Consider the following 16872-nt stretch of genomic DNA (forward strand, 5'->3'; position numbering starts at 1 on the left):
GGAACTTCTGTGCCTTCCAAGCCTTCTTATCCATAATTGAGCCAAGAAATCATGATGAAGCTCTGAAGGATGCTGACTGGATAATTGCCATGCAGGATGAACTAAATGAGTTTGAAAGGAACAAGGTCTGGCATCTTGAAGAGAAACCAGAACACAAAAAGGTTATAGGGCTCAAGTGGGTATTCAGGAACAAGCTGGATGAATATGGAACAATTGTGAGAAACAAGGCCAGACTTGTTGTGAAGGGCTACAATCAGCAAGAAGGTATTGATTTCGAAGAAACTTTTGCTCCTGTTGCTAGATTAGAAGCTATTAGAATATTAATTGCTTTTGCTTCTTTCATGGGTTTCAAACTGTATCAAATGGATGTTAAATGTGCTTTCCTAAATGGTCTTCTTGAAGAGGAAGTGTACGTAGAACAACCTCCTGGTTTTGAAAATCCCCAATTTCCTAATCATGTCTTTAAGCTTGATAAAGCTCTTTATGGGCTGAAACAAGCACCTAGAGCTTGGTATGAAAGGCTCTCTAAGTTCCTTCTTCAAAATGATTTTAAAAGAGGAAAAGTAAATAAAACTTTGTTTTTAAAATCTGAAGGAACTGACCTACTAGTTGTTCAAATATATGTTGATGATATTATTTTTGGAGCAACTAACGAAAACTTGTGCAAGTACTTTGCTGAGCTAATGAGTGGTGAATTTGAGATGAGCATGATGGGGGAACTCAACTTCTTTCTTGGACTACAAATCAAACAAACAGAAAGAGGTATTGCAATTCACCAACAAAAGTATGTCAAGGAACTACTGAAGAAATATAATCTTGACCAAGCAAAGACCAACCATACCCCTATGGGAACAGGCACAAGGTTAGATGAAGATCTACAAGGAACTAGTGTAGATCAAACTAGATACAGAGGTATGATTGGATCTCTTTTATACTTAACTGCTAGTAGACCTGATATTGCATTTAGTGTTGGCTTATGTGCAAGGTTTCAATCTAATCCTAAAGAGTCACATCTTACAGCAGTGAAAAGGATCCTACGATATCTCAAAGGAACTGACCATCTTTGTCTCTTCTATCCTAGAAGTGATACTTTTGATTTAAAAGGTTTTGCAGATGCTGACTATGCAGGGGATCTGGTGAACAGAAAAAGTACTTCAGGAATGATTCAGTTTCTTGGACCATGCCTAGTTTCTTGGGGATCCAAGAAACAGAACACAGTGGCCTTGTCAACTGCTGAAGCTGAATATGTGGCAGCTGCTGCCTGTTGTTCTCAAGTACTCTGGATAAAACAACAACTAAGAGACTATGGTATGAAGTATAATTGCATTCCTATCTATTGTGATAATACTAGTGCCATATGCATTTCAAAAGATCCAGTTCATCATTCTCGTGTGAAGCATATTCATATAAGGCATCATTTCCTTAAGGATAATGTGGAAAAAGGCTTAATTAAATTAGATTTTTGTGAGACTGAAAATCAAATTGCTGACATTCTTACTAAGCCTTTGAGCAGGGACAAATTTGAAAAGATGCGCATGGAACTTGGTATGATACAATTGAGTTAGAAGACCTTGAGTTTCCCCAAGATATAAGTCAATCGTGCATGCATTATATGTGTCACAATGTGTATATGTGAAAACATAGTCCTGAGTATTAGAATGTATGGCAATACATATGGGATTGTGGCTGTATGTGAAGAAATCAAATTGCACTTGCTTATCTGTATTACTAACAAACTATGTTGATTTGTTCCAAGTTCCTCCTAAAATTTCTTAAGATTTCGTTTTATCCATTTCTAAATTAATTAGCTAGTCAGTTAATTAATTCTATCTTTTTGAAAAATCTTATCATATATTCAGAATTTTTGAATTATCCTTTAAATATCTATCCTTTTTGAATTCAAATCTATCTACTGAATTTTTTTAAATACCCTAGAACCTTCGCATTTAATTCCCTTCTGATCAAACAATTAATCTAGACCACCTTGTCAAATCACTTCAAGATTAATCTGACCAAGTGAGAAGCATTTTTACCATATCTCTTCAAACGACACCTAACACATTCAATTCACCTTCTACACTATTCCACCGACCTAATTCACCTCTCAGAATTCACCCCACTATAAAATGAAACTAAACCCTAACCATTGTTCCTCACCACCCTACTCCGTAAAATACACACTTGTCTTCAGTGATTCTTTTCCAATTCCCATGGAAATCTCACCAAAAATCCAAAATTCACCTCAAAAAGCATCACCCATGGAAGTTGAGACTGAAACCTCAACTCAAGCTATCGCTGAAACCCCACAAAACAAACCCATGGCTCGCAGTGATTCGAAGAAGAGGAAGATAGAGGTTGAAGAGGAATTGGACTACGAGGAACTCGGTGAACCGATTCAGGGGGAAAAATCGAAGTCACCTGCTGTCAAGAGGCTTGAAGCAAGCTCTGATCGATTCATCGCTGGTCTCTGCATTAATCTCAAGTGGTGTGAGATGAGTAAGTATACTGAACTTCTTGATATTCTTGAGGCTCAAAATTGGGTTAAGTTGTTTAGTGAATGTTATGACAATGTGATTGCTCATGCTCCGTTAAAAGAATTTTGTGCAAATTTTAAGAATGTGAATGGTGTGTGTACTAGCCGAGTTAAAAATAAGAAAACTAGTTTTGATGCTGATGATTTGGCTACTGTGTTTGGAACTCCTAATGAGGGGTTTGATGAGTATTTTAAAAGTGAAACTGAATTAAGTGTTGATGATGTTTCTATTGAAAAGATTGTTGAGTCAATTGGGGGTAAAGCTTCCAAAGTGAAAACCAACCATAACCTGTTCTCTCCTATCCAAAAATTGTTGTTTATCTTTGTTCATATGGCCATAATACCAAGAACTCAGCACAGGAACGAGGCTAATCACCTTGATGATGTGCTCATGTACTACCTTGAAAACAAGATACAAATAAACTTCCCTTCCCTAATGATCCAACATCTCTCTCACTGCATCGCCAACCATTTGAAGGTTGGATATGCTAACTTGCTGATCACTCTCCTAGAAAGTTGTGGTGTCTCCATGACCAATTATGAAAGCCTCAAGCTAAAAACAAACCATTATGTGCAACCAAGAACCCTTGAGGCCAGAAACCTAACTGTTGTAAATGGAGTAACCCAATTCCTCTCCAAATCTCTCCCAAAAACCAAGCAAGATGAAGGTAGTGTGAAGAAAATGGAGGAAGAGGAGTTGGATAGATGGCTGGAGGGGGAGGACAGTGAGGGTGAGGGAGAAAAGAAGGCTAAGGAAGTGCTCATAATGCCTGCAAAGAGTGCTCCTAGTGTTGGAAAGAGGAAGAGTACAAGGTTGGCTTTTAGGCCAAAAGGAAAAGACAAGGCTGAATCTACTGCTGTAGTGGATTTATGTGATGATAAGGGAGAAAAGAGAACTTTTGTTCAGGGGGAACAGGGCACTTTCACTGAGGCTACAGTTCAAGTAGAAGATGAGGTGGGGTTGACTGGTCTTGGTTCTGTCAGCTCTACTCTACAATTGAGGGCTCTCAAGGATACAGTGCAGAAGCTTGTTGATGCTCAGCCTGTTCTAGTTCAGAGGATTGAGTCTCTAGAGAAGATGGTGTCAGACTTGGCAAAGGCTTCTATTGAGATCTCATCAGCAGTGCAGCAGAGCACCTCCATAATATCTCAAGGGCAGTCAGATCTTTTGAAGAAGCTGGAGGATCTGGTTATTGAAGAAGTTCCAGCAGAAGATGCAGGAGAAGAGCATCTATCCTCTGCCCCTGAAGCCTAATTCTGTTTCTCTTATGTCTTAGCTATCAAACTTTTTATCTTTGAACTTGGTCTGGATTGAACTTTGTTTTATTTTGCTTCTTTTGGTCTGTAAACACTTAAAACAGGGTATTTTGCTGGTTTTTGGATGTTCGGAAGGAACATCAGTTTGTTTATATGGATGTTGCATGCTTGCTTTATGACTATTTGCATACTATTTCTGCCTATATGTGCTTTGTTCTATGCTTTGGACACAAACCACTATCATGGTGCTGTGTTTAGATATATATATTTGTGTGCATTAATTTTGATGAACGCCAAAAGGGGGAAAAGAAGGCAAACTCAATTGTTGACAAGCTCTCCATCCATCTAAAACTAGAAGGTATAATTTTTTTTTCATTCAGTTTCTTGTTAATCTTTTTAACTAGTTCATTTTATTTTAAGTTTTTCTTTTTCTGATTGTCTTTCAATTTTATTTTATGAGTTTGCTTAGGTTTGTCATTCATCAAAAAGGAGGAATATTGTTGATCTTAAGTTTTGATGATGACTCAAGGAACCTAAGCAAACCCATAAGGGCTTTAACATTTGTCTATTAGCTTTGATGTGTTGACAGGTTTTATATGCAACGAAGTTCTAGAGTCAGAATGGAGCATGGAACAAGGTCAAAGGAAGAGCTTTGGATGAGCATAGAAGACAATCAGAAGCCAAGTTCCTTGAGTGAGGAACTGAAGCTCCAGAGTCGAAGCTTTACTGAGTTCCATGGAGTCTATTGTATCTTTATTGTTTATTTTAGGCTTCTTGTATATATGTTAAGTACTTTGATTATTGATAGGATTTTAAGTGGATTTAATTTCAGTTTATAAAGATTTTATTTTCCTTGTTTAAAAAAAATCTATTTTATTTTCGGAAAATTATCTTTTAAACTATTCTATTTATTTAAAGATTTTCTGTTTTAATTTTATCCTATTATTTTGGAAAATCTGACTTGGTAAAATCTCCTTTGAAAACTCTTTTTAAACGGATCTTTTACTCGGTCAAGGAGGTTGAGAAATTTAAGGAAGCAGTAAACCACTTCCTTCAGTATACTTCAGCTTGTTGCCCAAGCCTCCACGAACTGCACTTCCTAGTTTCATGGGAGTTGTGGTGAAGTGGGAGTTAAGGCAGACGTGGGAGTTTTTAACTGATTTCCTCTAGTATAAATAGAATTAGTTTTCTGTTTTGAAAAGTACACTTGAGCATTACAATCTTCTAAGCTTTTCGAAAAGAGTCAAAATCCACTTAAGTCCTTGAGTGTCTTTGTACTTAGCATCTTAGAGTTTTAATTCGAGTTGTATTGGGGTAGAGTTTGGGTAAACTCTAGAGTGTTTAGTTTGCTTTGAGTGAAGCAAGGAGAAAGAGAGAGATTTGAGAGCTCAACTGATTGAGGGATCAGTTGAGGGGGAACTTAAGTTCGTAGAGGAACTTAAGGTTAGAGTCTTAATTTGTAATAGGTTGTTTGCCCTATTATTATTAAGAATTGTGTTTAAAATCTCTTGTGATCGTGGTTTTTCTTCTTGATTAGGGCCAAGAAGTTTTCCACGTAAAATCTCTCTTGCACTTTAAAGTTTTTGTTTAAGTTTCTTTTAGAATTCCGCAAAAATTACCCTAGTTCCTCCACAATACAATTCACCCCCCCTCTTGTATTGTTCATTCGAGTCAACAATAATGTATGATTTGGTATTAGTGTACTTGAGTTGTAATATAAAACTAAGGAGATAAAGATCAAGTAAGATATGTGCATATGTATGTCACATTATGGGTTGACAAATTCATGTACTATATGCTTTAATTTCTTTTCTATCAAGTAAGGTTTGACCCAAATACATAAATAAGTAAATAAAATGAGGAATATACCATTTGCCACTTTCATGGTGGCCTCGTGGAGGTTGCATGAGAGACTACTTCTAATCACTAGCACTTCTCAAAGTGTGAACCATTAATTTCATAATTTCATATCTATTATAATTAGCTTGTTGTGGGAAACATTAATTTATCTATTGATCATTAGCTTATTGCAGGAAACATATGAATTTAAACTATAATCAGTTTCATTTAGGTTAAACAATTTCGAGTCATCTAGTTTTGGTGTCATTTATATATATATGTTCAAGTTAGATCAATTTTAGTTTGAGTCATATTGGGTACGATGAATCAGGTTTGAGTACGTCCTTACGGAGCTTGATTCGATCCTTGAAGACGTCATCCTTTCTCTCTTTAAATTTGTTCTTCTTTTGATGCAGTGCAATGGTCTCATGTTTTGAGGGGATGGAAACTTTGTAGCCCACCACCTTGCTAGATTAGTGTTCTTCAGTGAGGAACAAGTGTTGGTTAATTTATCACATAACAAGTGTATGTGTGTTATATGTATGTTTACCATTTGGAACTGTTCCTTTAAGATTTATTTATTTCATTATATTAATTTAACCTTAATTACAGATTTCTTTTTACATTAACCCTTAAAGATTTCTAGTTAATCTTACCCTTAGATTTCTTATTACATTCTAGTTAATACTTGTATGTATGAAGTAATTACAAATATTAATAATTAAAGTTATGCATTGACAAATGCACTAACCGAAAAGTTTTTTTTAAAAAAAAAATAAAATTAAGATGGACATAGGGTGTTTTAACCCTTTATTACGAATAAAGTTGTTATAAATTCCAAGCAATATGTACCATAAGATCTGTCAATTTTGGTCAACGGATAGAGTTTGGGTTAATTTCAAGTTGTGCTAAAAAAAATCTCTAATAGTGTGCAAATATAACGTCATTACAAATTATAATAAATAGATCAAATTGAATCGAGGTCGAGTTAAGTCAGGTTTTCTCTAAGTACTTCGGATTTGGATTCTGATCGGAATTGACCACTGTATGCATATTGTAAAAGGCAGAAGTTAATGAGCGCCCCAAAACTTTAGATAAGAGAACTAAAAAGTGGAAATATTAGAGTAATACTAACATTAATTACACCGAATGACCCGCGATTTTGTCATGCATTTCTAACTTAATATTCTTTCAACCAATATATGAGTAATTATTTCTTATCCAACGCTTCGGGCGCTCATTAGCAAGATCCATTGTAAAATACTCCATATGTACAGATTACAGAAATACATACAAGGTACAATCATTGATTTTGGCGCAGTTGCGGATTCCATCGAAAAAATAAATCCTATCTCCGACGCTGCCAGAATAATGGGAATTCTTATTTCCAGGCAACACCCAAGTCATCTTAACGCCCCACAACAACGAACAAACAAATGTCTCTACGATTCACTACTTTCTAATCAATCAACTTTAATCCAAATCCTTAATTTCACTATCAAATTTCAACATCACCAAACCCAATTCCTCTTATTTTTATCAAAATTGTGAATATGAATTCTGTTGTCCACCAACTGTTCGATGAAATACCTCTTTGAGTAAAATGCCCATTTCTTGAGTTTATTGCAAATTGTGTACCCTTTTTCTTACTGTCGAATTAGGTAACATTGATATTTTTATTAAATTATCAATGCTTGAATTATATGATTAGTGATATGCATTTTTATTAAATCATCAATGCTTGAATTATATGATCAGATTTTCTGCATTATTTAACTTAATACATACTAAAAGGGGTGAATTGCTACATTTGTCTCTGCTCATGTAACTTTAGGATGCCTGCAACTTGAAAGTATAACATACTTAATATCTTGAATCAAATTCAACTTTTTTTTTCCCTGTACTTAAACTGCTATAAGTAGATTTTTTGCTGCTTTTTGTTGTCCATTTTTATGTGAAATTCATTATCTTTTTGGATGACTGCTTACAGGATTGCTGGTTAACAGGTTCGCCTGTTTCGTTAAGCAACCCGAAATTTTGGGTCTTATTTGTTAATACAGCATGAGTTGTATACAAGTATGTCTCATCCTGTATTCTTTTTTTCCTGTCCTTTGTAATATCGAGTATCGAGTATTGCTACATTCAGTGCCTGTCAATCTGTCATTTTATATTTCTTATTCTTTCCAATTTGCAGGAATCTGATGAAAATATTGAGCAGACTGATATTGGTAATTTGCAGGACCCTGATGAAAATATTGAGCAGACTGATATTGGTATGAACACTGATTGTCTTTATTATGATTATTATATATTATTTCCAGTTTAAAATCACCTGCACGCTGCGAGTAGTGATGGTTACATTGCTCGAGTTAGAATGTAATTTTTTTCCAGGACAGTGTAAAACAATATTGTTTGATATGGCACTAGGAAATTTGCTTTTCCTGGCTGTACAAGTGTACCACTTGCTAAGCACCAAAACTAGATACCATCACCCTTAGACGAAACTTATCGTTTTTAATTCTTTTTAGTAGACTCCAAAATAGAATCAGGCTTCTTTTGTTGTGATTGTTTCTGTATGTAGGAGATAGTTTATGATCTGGGTTACGAAGTAATATTGATATATTGCTGACTATGCGGTATTATTTGATCAATGATTGAGAAATTTGACTTATAACTTCATCCAATATAAGTCCTGGAGATCACATCTGACTAATGTTGTGTTGATTAGCATACATAGCTAATGTGCACAAATATTACCTCAGATTGATGCAGCAGATTAATGACATTTGCAGGAGTTTTTAGTGGAGATTGAAAGCAGATGCTAAGAATTTGGGTAATTTAGTTGGAAAAAAAATGTGTACTGCCAAGTTAATATTGAAGCCTTGGAGTTAGACTTACCTTACTGTGAAATAAGTTGGCAGTCTACCATAATGCATACCTGGAATAGTGGAATACTTCTCATAATACCTCATTGAAAAAGTGTATAATAAAGTTATTGTACCTGATAGTAACTATGTCTATTGGAGTGATGGATATGGCTTAGTATTTTGAATAGTTACAAAATAGGGAGAAATTGCATAGAATTGGATTGTGTGCTGATGATAATTGTATCAGTTATGGGAGTGCATGTGCATCTCATGAATATCTCTCTAATGATTTTATATTCAGTAACAAATGTATTAAAGCAATATAGAGCTGGCTGGTTCTGAATTTTTTGGGAAGTCTATTTCTGGTATATGGATTGCGGAAAAAAGCTACAAGAAAACCTAATTCAGAAGGAAGGTTATGACAGTTACTATGGGCCTATGGCACCATTGGTATACAGAATCTGGCAAGTTATGAATGAGGCATAATGGTAAAATAAAGTCACGACGGTGAAAATGATTTTTACAGAGATTCTATATACTACCTCCGTTACTTTTCAGTTGCAACAAAGGGGCATTTTTTGTGAGATATAAAAAATTCCTTTGTTGCAACTAAAAAGTAACGGAGGTAGTACAATAAATGGGAATAGCTTATAGGGTATAAATTGAGTGTACATGCTAAATATTGTGATTGAGAGCAAGTTGTAGTAGTGTATAGAAAAGCTAGTTGGGCTATTTTTTTAAAAAGTTTTTCTATAATATTCCTTTGAGCTTCTCCTCCAAAGGGGTGATATTCCGGGTCTTACTGACTTTGGTAGCAGGGAGGAGATGGATCTTCGTGACTTATTTCATCTAACCCTCGTAAAACCTTACAAACAACCTCTTTATAAAGAGAATCCTAGATTAGAAATAATATAATCACCATATATCCTCCAAGATCTTAAAGTTTTTATCTTTTATAGTATCTCTTTCTTTACCTAAATTTGACACCTTAAAATTGACAAAATTTAGACAATTTCCACATCGCATCGAGATTTGACATTGAATGCAACTTGGTTTTGAAATTAAATTATAGAATTTGAAAGCAAGTTTGACATGTTCCATAGATTCTACGAATTTTGAAATCTGGAAAGCGGAGATGAAGAGAAAAATTTATCCCACCAATTGTGCCAATTTGTAAACCATAAAAATTCAAACCTACAATGTACAAATAAAGAGTCAAGAAAATAACGGGAACAATATTTTTATTCATGATTTTTTTGGTTACAAGTCTTACAACTCTTGTTGATATCCTGATTCCTCTCTTCAAGGGCTTGATTTATTGGGGACTTATTCACTTATTCCGATTATATCTACAATGTTTGGTATTAGGGAGGCAATAGGTTATTGTGACTTATTCTTTCTAAGCCTCTTAAACCCTAGAAACAACCCTCTTTATGTAGGGAGTCCTAAGTTAGAGAATAATATATTTATCATATATTCTCTCAGAGCTTGAAGATATCATCACCTTTTTTTCTTTTTTTTTTTTTGGGCATTATCTCCTTATTTACATTAATTTGACAACTAATTATTGATAAAAGGGTTTGATGTCTACAGAGTTATTTGTATGAGGACATGAGGTCCTTCCTAGAAATTTCATCTACTACATACTCTTAGAAATTTGATTCATCCAATCATCCTTTTATGAGCACTATATCATTTTAATTAACAAAAAGTAGTCCCTTGATCTCATTATCCACGAAGAAATAACTTTTGCAAGCTGAGAAAGTTGCTTGTCAAAGCTGATGGAAGCTCAGTTGTCATTTTCATATTTAGCATTTTTATACTAGATTAAACCCTTCTATGAACTAGCAGCAACGAAACACTAGTGATGTTATTGTGAGTTTGTGACGAATATTCGAATAGTTACTGCAATGCATCTTGCTATAGTTATGAGTTGAACAACAACCTACATTCTTCCAAGTTATATGGTGTTGGTTCTGAACTACGTCACATTTATTCATTTTGCAGGTGCAGCAATCAGAAAAGGAAGAGAAATTCTTCTTCAGGTACTTTCAATATTTTCTCTTGGTATTTTACAAGAGGAAAATGTAATCTGCTTCTTTCCATTTCTACATTGTACTCCCTTGGTCACAATTATGTATAGCTTAAGGTAGGCAGCTAGTTGTACATATCTTAAACTGATTACAAATTTTCTCAAAAATTGACTAGAGCACCCTTATGTTTGTCTATTCTAGTAAAGAACATCTGATTGTCAACATTGGTTTGCTAATGTCATGCTAATTTCAAGCTTCAAAGATTAGAAAGTCACAGTTATTTGGAAATTTCTCATTTTGATGACTAGAGGAAGCACTCAAAAGAGCAACTGGCCAATTCCCATGACCCGTTCTTATCTTTGACTAGAGAAAGTACTCATAAGAGCAAATGGCCAATCCCCATGTCAGAAAACCTTTTAAGTAATTGGTCTATTATGCATTCGATGCTTATGGATGTTGATAATCATTTTTTGTTGTTGTTGATTTATTATATGGCTGACAGGCTTTCAATTGGGAGTCTCACAAATTAGACTGGTGGAGGAACTTAGAGGAAAAGATGCCTGATATAGCTAAATCTGGGTTCACATCTGTATGGTTGCCACCTGCATCTCAATCTTTGTCTCCTGAAGGTGAGAAGAAATGAAATTGGCCATCACTAAATATAAAATATTTTTATGTATTTATGTTGTTTGATTGCTTGTTTATCCATCTGCAATTATTCTTCTATCTGTAGGTTACCTTCCACAGAATCTCTATTCACTAAATTCTGCATATGGTTCTGAGCACCTACTGAAAGCTTTACTACAGAAAATGGAGCAGTACAAAGTCAGATCCATGGCTGACATAGTAATCAATCATCGTGTTGGGACTACCAAGGGCCATGGGGGAATGTACAACCGCTATGATGGAATTTCATTACCATGGGATGAACATGCTGTTACATCATGTACTGGTGGATTGGTAAATTATCCTGAAGTCAATCACTCCTGTTGATTTGCTATGAAATCTAGTACTCCTTTGTGTTGCACAGTTTAAGAACAGTTGTTCTGCTGGATGAAAATTTGCATTTTATATAGTGCATGTTGCTTGGTTAAGATTTAAGAGAGCTTTCATAGTTAGACCTCATCGTTGAATTAGAAAAGAAATATCCTACTTTCAATACTTTTACCATCAACAAGCTTTCCCCTTTTTAAGAATCACGACAACCCTCCAGTATGCATCCCAAGCTAATAAAAACAACAGAGGAAAAGTTGATGAATTTTGACTGGAGTTTGTAACTAAAATGAAGGTCTCTTGCTAGTGGGGTCGGCTTGAAAACACATGAATTGTTAATGATAGAGTTTTTATTCCATAAGCAATGGTGTAGTTACGGTTAACTTGACCTGCTTATATGCTGGATAGAAGAATTGATCATGGCCTAAGCTATTGTTTCTCCAAATCATGTATTAATGAATATAATAAAGGATGAACCAATCTTTGCCAAAATGTTCTAATATATATAGCTCTTGGGCTGGTTTACTCTTAATGAAAAGAAAAGAAAGTTAAACATACTGTTAAATTTTTGGTCTAAAATATGCCACAGTTCTTTTGATGTTGAATTATGATATGCTGTTACATTAAACACTGGTTTTACATGTTTAATTTCAGGGCAATCAAAGTACTGGTGACAATTTTGATGGTGTTCCAAACATTGATCATACACAGCCCTTTGTAAGAAAAGATATTACAGAATGGCTGAGGTGGCTGCGAAACAAGGTTGGCTTCCAAGATTTCCGCTTTGATTTTGCAAGAGGGTAACTAGTCATCTTGGAACTGTACACGTTTATCAGTCAAGTTTTATTTTATATCCACGAAATTAGCACACATTTTCTAATTTTGGCTGATTTCTTAGTTATGCAGCAAAATATGTGAAGGAGTACATTGAAGGTGCAAAACCAGTGTTCTGTGTTGGAGAATATTGGGATTCTTGTAATTACCATAATGGTCATTTGGCCTACAACCAAGGTACATATATGTTGAATCTCTAATTAATTAACTCTTACTAGAGCATACCCGTGCTTTGCACGGGATACATTATACGTGAAAGAAAATTACCTAAAGTGAAATGTTGGTTGTTATTGGTTTCCCTTGAAAAAAATAACAAAAAAATAAAATTAAAAAATAATGGGATGGGGGTAGGGTAGTTATTGGTGTTTTTTTTTTTTTTTTAAAAAAAAAAAAAAAAAAAAAAAGATAAAAAAGTGTGATCAATAGAATTTGAGGATTGGGGATTTGGGGGATTGTGGTGAATTGACTCTACAATTATATTATAGATTTGCAAGACTATTAGAAGAGCTTTAGCATTATAATCATTTAATACTGTGACTACATTATTATGTGATTTTTGTTTTTTTTTTTTTTAAAAAAAAAAAAAAAAAAAAAAAAAAAAATAAAAAAGTTATTTATCTATAACATTGGGAAGATTTTGTGGACTGTATTTAAAAATAGTGAAAGGAAAAAAAAAATATTTAGTTCCACGACAAAAATAGATGGAACTATGAACAAAAAAAAAAAAGGGTTTGTAGCTGTAGTAAGTGGAAGTTGCAAGTGAGAAGACATATGAGTCTTAAGATACAAATGAAAGGGAAACAACCAACAAAGCCTTAAATCATGTAGGTAGGATCATCTCATAGGACAGAAGCTACCGATTAGCAGTGAAATTCATTCAGGTAATTCAGAAACCCAGTCAATTGCCGAAACATAAAAGTTTTTGACTTACAAATAGGTATTCTGAAGACTGAGGAAAATGAAAGAAGTGTTACCCTGATTGTTGTCTTCCTAATGGAAGCTTCTACAAAGTATTGGGAATTGAACCTTCTAGTGATAAGAAAGAGATTGAAGACAAATGCATATACTATGTGTTAAATTAGTCACATCTACTTGCCTCACTGCCAAAAATAGTTTTTATGGGAAGAGTGTCCTTCCAAGATTCAGCTAACAGTTCTAACTGCTTGCTTATGCCTACTGGAATGCCTTACAAAAGAACTAATGAGTTGTCTTGATTAATTAATGCCTTACATTAATCATGTTATACGTAGTAATTTATAACTTTATATTGAATATAGCTTGAATCATCTTCAGCTCTAGCAAGACATATAGATATTGATATAGAAGTAGAACAGAAGTTGACATGTTTGGTTGGCTTCTACCCCTTTTATGTCATAGATGTACTGCGTTGACATTTTCTTGATATTAATGGTCAATATGTGCAGCATACTGAATCTTAAGTAGATAAGAACTAGGCATGTTAGATGATTTCCCACATAGGATAACATTTCAGAACAATCAGACACATCACACATGAAGATGAAATAGGGGAAGCTTAAAAGCTTCTGAGTTCGAAATCCTAGCTGGAGTTTCTTGTTTGCCAAATTCTGCAACAATTAGTGACACAACTACAGATAGAATTTACTATTAGTTTCTTGGGGGAGAGCATATCTTTCATTTTAGTTTAGTGTCACTTGGCATGTACAAATTTGTTCCTTTGAGGGTTTGAGTTGCCAAATAGATCTTCAAGTAGTCACTATTATTCTAAATAGCTTCATGCTACATTTCCTTGAGGATTATATCAGCATCTATGTTTCTACAGACAGTCATAGACAACGGATCATCAATTGGATTGATGCTACAGGACAACTTGCCGCTGCATTTGACTTCACGACAAAAGGAATTTTGCAGGTGTTGACAAAGTCTTTTGTTATCTTTATTTTTGTATTTCCTTAATGCTGAACAGCTATGCATGTTTCTTTCTGAGGGAAGACCTAAACATCAAAATCTAGTTTGTCATTTATCTTGCCTGCTATCATAGTAAGTTGACAAAATCATACCATCATTTAGATCATTACATCTTATTTCCGCCTTGTTAAACAATTTCCTTTGTGTACTTTGATGCTGTTAAGAAAGCTGAATCCTATTTATTTTGAATAATAGGAAGCTGTTAAGGGAGAATACACCCGCCTTCGAGATTCCCAGGGGAAGCCATCTGGTGTATTGGGTTTGTGGCCTTCAAGGGCTGTTACATTTCTTGATAACCATGACACTGGCTCAACGCAGGTACTCCATTTATAGTGATGTAACAATAAGTCAAATGTTTATGCAAGTCTGAAAGGTAAGTCATGCTTTTTGCTTATAGATATATCTGGAAAAAGTCCTACTTGAAGTAGGACCATTGATAGAATAATTTGTGAAGGACATGCCAGAAAATAAGATTCATATGATTATGAAGAATATTTATTTGAACATATTATATCTTCAATGTTTACTTAAGTTGAATTTATAGTCTATTTAAGTCCAGCAGTTTTTGCTCAATTTTCTTTTCCATTTATAATACTCGGTATATGTTGGGAACTAAGAGTACACAAGCAATTATTCTGAACAGTGTTTCTTTTTGGAAACAAAGATAGTTGCAACTTTGACTATTAAGTAGTTGTGCCTATGGGAAGCTAATTAAGGGGAGAAGGGGGGGAGGGGGCAGATAGAGAGAAGATTACAAAATGGAGTAAGCCTTAGTAAAGAGGTTGAATATATGTGTCTTGTATTCTAGTAATTTGGAAAATATTTATGAATGAACATGTGCTCCCTTTTATATAGCTGGGGCTGCAACAAGCTAATTTGTGCATTAGTTTCAGCAATTATTTATCAGAGGAGCATACTAGGAATTTTTGGGTTAGAGTCCTTTAAAACACGAATTTAAATATTGGAATGCAGCTGACCTCTCTTACTGTTATATATCAATTTGCTGGTGCCTTTATGACCAAACCCTATTCATTATGTTTTTTCTCTGTGCTTTCTGATAAAGCTTCTGTTAATGAAGTACAAAATATTTACTCTTTTGTAGAGATGTCTTCAGTAATCAGCTAACAGTTTAGACTATTTTGGTTGTCAAAAAGAAAATCTACTCGAACTATTTTGTATTCCCCCTTTGCATTCATTGGATAAATTTCCTGCTGCAGGCTCACTGGCCCTTTCCAGAAGATCATATTATGGAGGTATCCGTCTTATTTTCTTTATCTCTTTCTAGTCCTGCAAATGCAGCTAATACTTTTTGGATTGCCATAGAGTCTGGTCTGATTTTTTCCCCTTGTATCAAAATTTGGGCTGCCCATTTGAACATTCACCACTTCAAATTTTGGATCAAGCAAAAGGCGTAATGGATTTAGACTTTGAATAGTATGCCTTGTGTTGATGCATAGATGCATAAAACTTATGCATGTTAATTATCTTAAACCAAAACAGAATTCTGTATTATGCGTTTCATTTTCATCTTGTCTTGCCTACATTTTCTCACCATATGGTGCTATTCAGCTACTGATTCCGATTAAGATACTTCATTGAGGACTGCCATTTTAATATTTTGAGATATATCATTATGGAATTTATGTATTTATTTAACACCTTGTAATTTTCTACAGGGCTATGCATATATCCTCACACATCCGGGGATACCTTCTGTGTTCTATGACCATTTTTATGACTGGGACACCTCTTACCATGACCAAATTGTGCAGCTGGTATGATGCTACTTTTAAGTCGTTTTGAACATCGTGTTTGAGGAAATTATTTATTCACGTGTAACCTTATGAACCTGCTTGTACAGATTAGCATTCGAAAGCAACAAGATATTCATAGCAGGTCTTCTATTAGGATACTTGAAGCTCAACCAAATCTCTACTCTGCAATCATAGGGGATAAGATAAGCATGAAAATTGGAGACGATTCATGGTGTCCAGAAGGCAAGGAGTGGATACTGGCGACATCTGGTCATAGATATGCTGTGTGGCACAAGGAAAACTAACTGGGTAATCAACGTGAATATTTGACGTTTTGAACACCCTCTTAAATCAATCCCAACTTTAAGCTTACTCAAATTAACCATATGACAAGTAAGCAAGTGGGTAGAACAAAATGAATAAGAGTAATATAATGATATGTTGCTCATTTACCTTTTATTAAAACTTAATGTTCATTTATACTCTGTATATAGAAAAATTGATTCTTAAAATTCAACTTTTATGCAATTTGCTAAATTATTTCAGGTATTCGTTTTTTTCCCAATTTTTATCCTTTTTATCACTCCTTTTACCCAAAGAGGGAGAAAACAAGGTAGAGAGAGGTTGTGTTGGATGAGATGACTTGCTGACAAAGTTGTGGGAGGCTATAAGTGGGTGGCGATAAGGAAGCGAATGGTGGTTTCACGACAGAAATAGAAAGTAGTCGAGAGGGATAGAGTGGGAGTAAAGGGAAGGGAAGTAACTTATTGTTGTTTTTGGGTCATATGCTATTGCTCTGCTTACACATGCTAATA

General features: G+C 34.6%; 1 protein-coding gene across 1 annotated transcript; it reads left to right on the plus strand.

Annotated features, from left to right (window-relative positions):
* The first annotated feature begins 7006 nt into the window (after window positions 1-7006).
* LOC145613492 (putative alpha-amylase 2) lies at window positions 7007-16602 on the plus strand. The gene is made up of 13 exons (XM_081668608.1): window positions 7007-7290; window positions 7620-7705; window positions 7824-7902; window positions 10504-10541; window positions 11032-11158; window positions 11263-11489; window positions 12177-12322; window positions 12421-12533; window positions 14158-14246; window positions 14499-14621; window positions 15521-15556; window positions 15980-16078; window positions 16165-16602. The coding sequence occupies exons 2-13, from the start codon at window positions 7691-7693 to the stop codon at window positions 16360-16362; spliced, it is 1290 nt and encodes a 429-aa protein (XP_081524734.1). The 5' UTR covers window positions 7007-7290; window positions 7620-7690; the 3' UTR covers window positions 16363-16602.
* Window positions 16603-16872: the final 270 nt, after the last annotated feature.

The sequence above is a fragment of the Chenopodium album genome, chromosome 25 (genome assembly GCF_948465745.1).
Source record: "Chenopodium album chromosome 25, dcCheAlbu1.1, whole genome shotgun sequence".
NCBI classification, from domain to species: Eukaryota; Viridiplantae; Streptophyta; class Magnoliopsida; order Caryophyllales; family Amaranthaceae; genus Chenopodium; species Chenopodium album.

Excerpts from the sequence above, each read along its gene's own strand:
- LOC145613492 (XM_081668608.1), top strand. Across the intron at positions 11,490-12,176 it reads CATCATGTACTGGTGGATTG|GGCAATCAAAGTACTGGTGA; the intron begins GTAAATTATCCT and ends GTTTAATTTCAG. Across the intron at positions 12,323-12,420 it reads CGCTTTGATTTTGCAAGAGG|TTATGCAGCAAAATATGTGA; the intron begins GTAACTAGTCAT and ends CTGATTTCTTAG.